Source organism: Papaver somniferum, chromosome 1 (assembly GCF_003573695.1).
Source record: "Papaver somniferum cultivar HN1 chromosome 1, ASM357369v1, whole genome shotgun sequence".
In the NCBI taxonomy this organism is placed as follows: Eukaryota; Viridiplantae; Streptophyta; class Magnoliopsida; order Ranunculales; family Papaveraceae; genus Papaver; species Papaver somniferum.
In genome coordinates, this window is record NC_039358.1 from 119,385,795 (window position 1) to 119,389,652 (window position 3,858).

Sequence of the window (3,858 nt, forward strand, 5' to 3'; positions counted from 1 at the left end):
TTTGGGTGATCGATTCCAAATTCGGTCTTCTGTTTTTGTGTTGGTTGATTTATTGGGTTGAGGTATCTCTTAAGTACCTCTTTTTCAATAAATCCTTTCCTCTTAACCGATCAAAAAAAAAATTTGGTTTTCCGAGTTGTTAGTCGCTGACAGAAAAATATGTTTTAATTTGTCTTCAGAATGCAACTCGAACCTTATGCAACGATGATCAACGTTCAGCGGATCCGATTCAGGGACAACGAAACAATTAACAAACTCGCCCCTTAGGGGACATCCGATAAAATTGGATCGACACTACAAATAAAACCTTTAATCTAGTCAAAACTTCGATAGGATTAGAATTACTTTTTTTTTTCCCTAAATTTCTAATTTCTAATAGCTCTGGCATTTTAGATTTTCATAAAAAAAAACTCTAGCAGTTTAGTGGGAGCCTTGGGAGCCTTTTTGTTGGGTTCCCACCTCTAATGCACGAACACATGTTAAACATGATAGATTATTCTGTGGTAGTAACACTGAGCGACATTGCCATGAACTAACAAGGATAGTATCCTCAACAACTGTGAGAAACTCCACTAGAAGGTGGAGAAAAAAATGACTAGAAAAATTATCTTGATGTATCCTACTTCCGTTCACACGGTAATTTCCGGAAAAATAACCCTTGTTGACCAACCCCGCATCCCAGCTACACGTATTTCTTTCCTACCGCTGAAGCATACTGAAGTTGCCCATGTCACTTGCAATAGGTGGGTGTTTATGAAGCAGGAGTGAAGAATCATAAAGAAATTTCCATTATACACAGTTGGGTGTATAGTTAACACAATGAAGAATGATATGGAAGACGCAATCTAATCAGCAAATTAAGAATGATCTGGTAAACTACACTCACTTTCTCTATCTATACCTTCTCTTTGTGATGGTTGCTGCTGTCTTCAGCTTGATACAAATCTTTGACGACATTTATAAGGTAGCAGTAACACAGCTCTAAGGGACACTGCTTATACAAGTGGTCTGATAGAAGGACACTTGCTCTTAGAAATTCTAGAACAGAACATGAACATTAATAGAACTGATGATAATAGAAACAATCTAAAGTACGTTCTTATTTCTTGCATTCCTAACTCAAGGACTTCCGTCCTCTTGCCATATCTACTGCTTCTCTCCATCAAATACCCTTCTAAATATTCATTTATAGATTCTAATTTCCCCACATTCTCAATGGATGCGTTCGAGTAAGTTTCATCCAACCTCCACTTGGCCGTTTTGAAAATCGTGAAGAATGCACCACACCAATCGTTCAGGACTCTCTGAGACCCCCAACAAACAGAAGATTTAGTTTAGTAATTTTGTGTGTGTATAACAGGATGTGGAACAGCCTAAATGCTAAGCTGTGGAATTTGCATACTCACATTGAAGGTTATGGTATCAGTGGGATTGAACATTTTAAAGCAGTCTTTCGACGAGGCATCTGTGTCTCCATAGATCTAGCAACAAAAGAACTAACAATTTGAACCTCACCCATTCTGTAATCAATTGGAAAAGAGACTCTCGGAAGAAAAGAACAGCATGAGGCACTGACCTCAAAGGTGAACGTCATGGGCACCTTGGTAACTTCATACATGTAATCTGTCGCAGTCCCATGTGCAAGATACCTGGAACATGTCATTATCTATTCAGAATGAAGTTTACTTAGTGAATCATTCAGACACTGATTCGCCTCTAACATACCGGCGACTAGCATCTAGAATATTAGAACCTCGTATTATACTTGAAATACATACCCCACAGAGCCGCCACCAGATCCAACTAAGCATCGCCCCTGGCAGTGAAGGTCATTCAAGTTTTCGAGTAGTGACCTCATAGCATGGGATGCCAATCCGTGCGGGGTTGTGTTCCTATGATCGTATGGCATGAAGAGAGCCTGAGAGAAACCAACACCAAGATAAGTACAAATAAGATACAAACTACGAAGGACCCTAATACCTTAGTGTTGCTCAGTTCCCTTGGACTGAAAGGTGAAGGTGTTATCCGAACTGGTACAACTTATTAGCACGTTCAGTTCAGGTAATTGAATCCAATTTCTAGTACTAACACAGCTTACCTCCATTCCAGAGTGCACATTAATCCACACATGTGGATCAAATGATTGGGAGATTTTTCGCATTATTTGGGTCTCTGGCTCACTAAAAGGACCACTTCCTGGATTCTCTTCATATGGATCGTAGTCCTACATTTGGACAAAGAAATCCTATAAAATGAGTTCTACATATACAATGATGTTTCAAATATTAAGTAGGAAATCTGAATGGGAAAGTGATAAAATGAAGTGCAAACTAAGTAAGTATGCCCGAAAGTATATGCATGAGAGACAAACCTTCTCCTTTTTACCCCAGTCTACACTCCAATTTCGGTTCAGATCAACTCCCCTTCCTGCGGAGCACGACAAACAAGCATTCAGCAACACCAACTACAACAGGTAACGTACTGAAATCAAAAATCACAATTTCTTTTTATTACCATTTCTCCTCTCACAAAGATCCCCAGCTTCAACAAGTTTACGTCCGTTCAAATTCTCCATAGGTACCACCTGACAGTAAAAGCTTTGTTAGGATTCTAAAGCAAGAGAACTAAGCAACATTCTTGACTCTTTTACATATTTTTGTGGACTTCGCAAAACCATTTAAGTTGAAGCAGTTGATACAAGTTTTGAAACGAGTGTTACCTTAATCACAAGATTATCAAGCGTACGGTTTAAGAAAACTGGATCACTGTTTGGGATCCGCTGCTCTTCACTTAAGATGGACAATAGGCGTAAAGCGAGTTCTGTAGTGATAAGTTCCCTTCCATGCTGTCCAAAACTCTGGAAGACAAGTAATCATCTGTCAACAAAACCAGGAATCACAAATCTGAGATGACTCTATTGTACATACAACAAATTTGCAAAAACAAAATGATAAATAAAACTCCTATAAAAACAACTCACAAGAAGTATCCGGAACTTCGATTTGTTATCAATTTCGTTGTTGGAGTGGCTGTAAGTAACTACTGATATCTCTGCCAAATAACCCTGATTCTGGGTCTTAATTGTTTCTATCTGTTGCAAATGGATTCACATAAGAAGCTGAATAAGCTGAATTGTCTAATCCTATTGCAATAATAAAATTGTGAAATTACTTACTCTCAATTTATTAGGGTGACGACTCACTAAATCTCTGATTTGTTCCTCCAAAGCATCACTGCAATAATTCCAAGGGACTAATTCATAAATAAATAACAAATCAATGGACAAATTCGAGAAAATAACAAGTGAGAGTAAATACCTGGAATGGTATAGATCCTGATTGATCGGGGTAGAAGAAGACTCAGATAGATTTCTTCCATTAACAATCAACAAAAGTTGCAGAAAACTAAAGAGAAGAGAGAGAGGAAAGTAAGGAAAACCCATTTGTAGAAGACACGGAAAGAGAAATATGAAGCAATAGCTCTCCTTCTTCTTCTTTCTCTCGTTCTGTTCTTCTTCTTCTGATCATTTGTTTTTGTTTCTTCAGATTCTTGATTTTACAGTATTTTTTTCTGTTACTGTTTGTCTTTGAACGTGGGAAAAAGAAAAACAATTTCATCCAGTGTGAAAGAGGAACAGAGAGGTTTTCTTTTTACTTTATTATATCCACGTTCAATGGATGAGATTGTTTGAGGATAAACTGATCTAGTGTTATCTCTTCTTGTGCCAGGTTTTAAGCCGTTTGATGTAATTATACGGGTTTGTTAAACTATGAAAGGGAACATGGGATGATTTCCTTAGTGGCCTAATCGAGATCTCGTTGACAGAGAGGATCAATGAATGATCACATTCTTGCCATA

At 37.9% G+C, this 3,858-nt stretch overlaps 1 protein-coding gene across 1 annotated transcript; it reads right to left on the bottom strand.

Annotated features, from left to right (window-relative positions):
• Nucleotides 1-765: 765 nt before the first annotated feature.
• Nucleotides 766-3,582, bottom strand: LOC113298279 (zinc carboxypeptidase-like). The gene is made up of 11 exons (XM_026546982.1): nt 3,318-3,582; nt 3,176-3,233; nt 2,981-3,091; nt 2,720-2,857; nt 2,515-2,584; nt 2,372-2,427; nt 2,099-2,224; nt 1,779-1,918; nt 1,577-1,649; nt 1,407-1,481; nt 766-1,304 (listed from the first exon to the last, which is right to left on the bottom strand). Exons 1-11 carry the CDS (start codon nt 3,440-3,442, stop codon nt 996-998), a joined length of 1,281 nt encoding a protein of 426 aa, XP_026402767.1. The 5' UTR covers nt 3,443-3,582; the 3' UTR covers nt 766-995.
• Between the last annotated feature and the right edge of the window lie 276 nt (nt 3,583-3,858).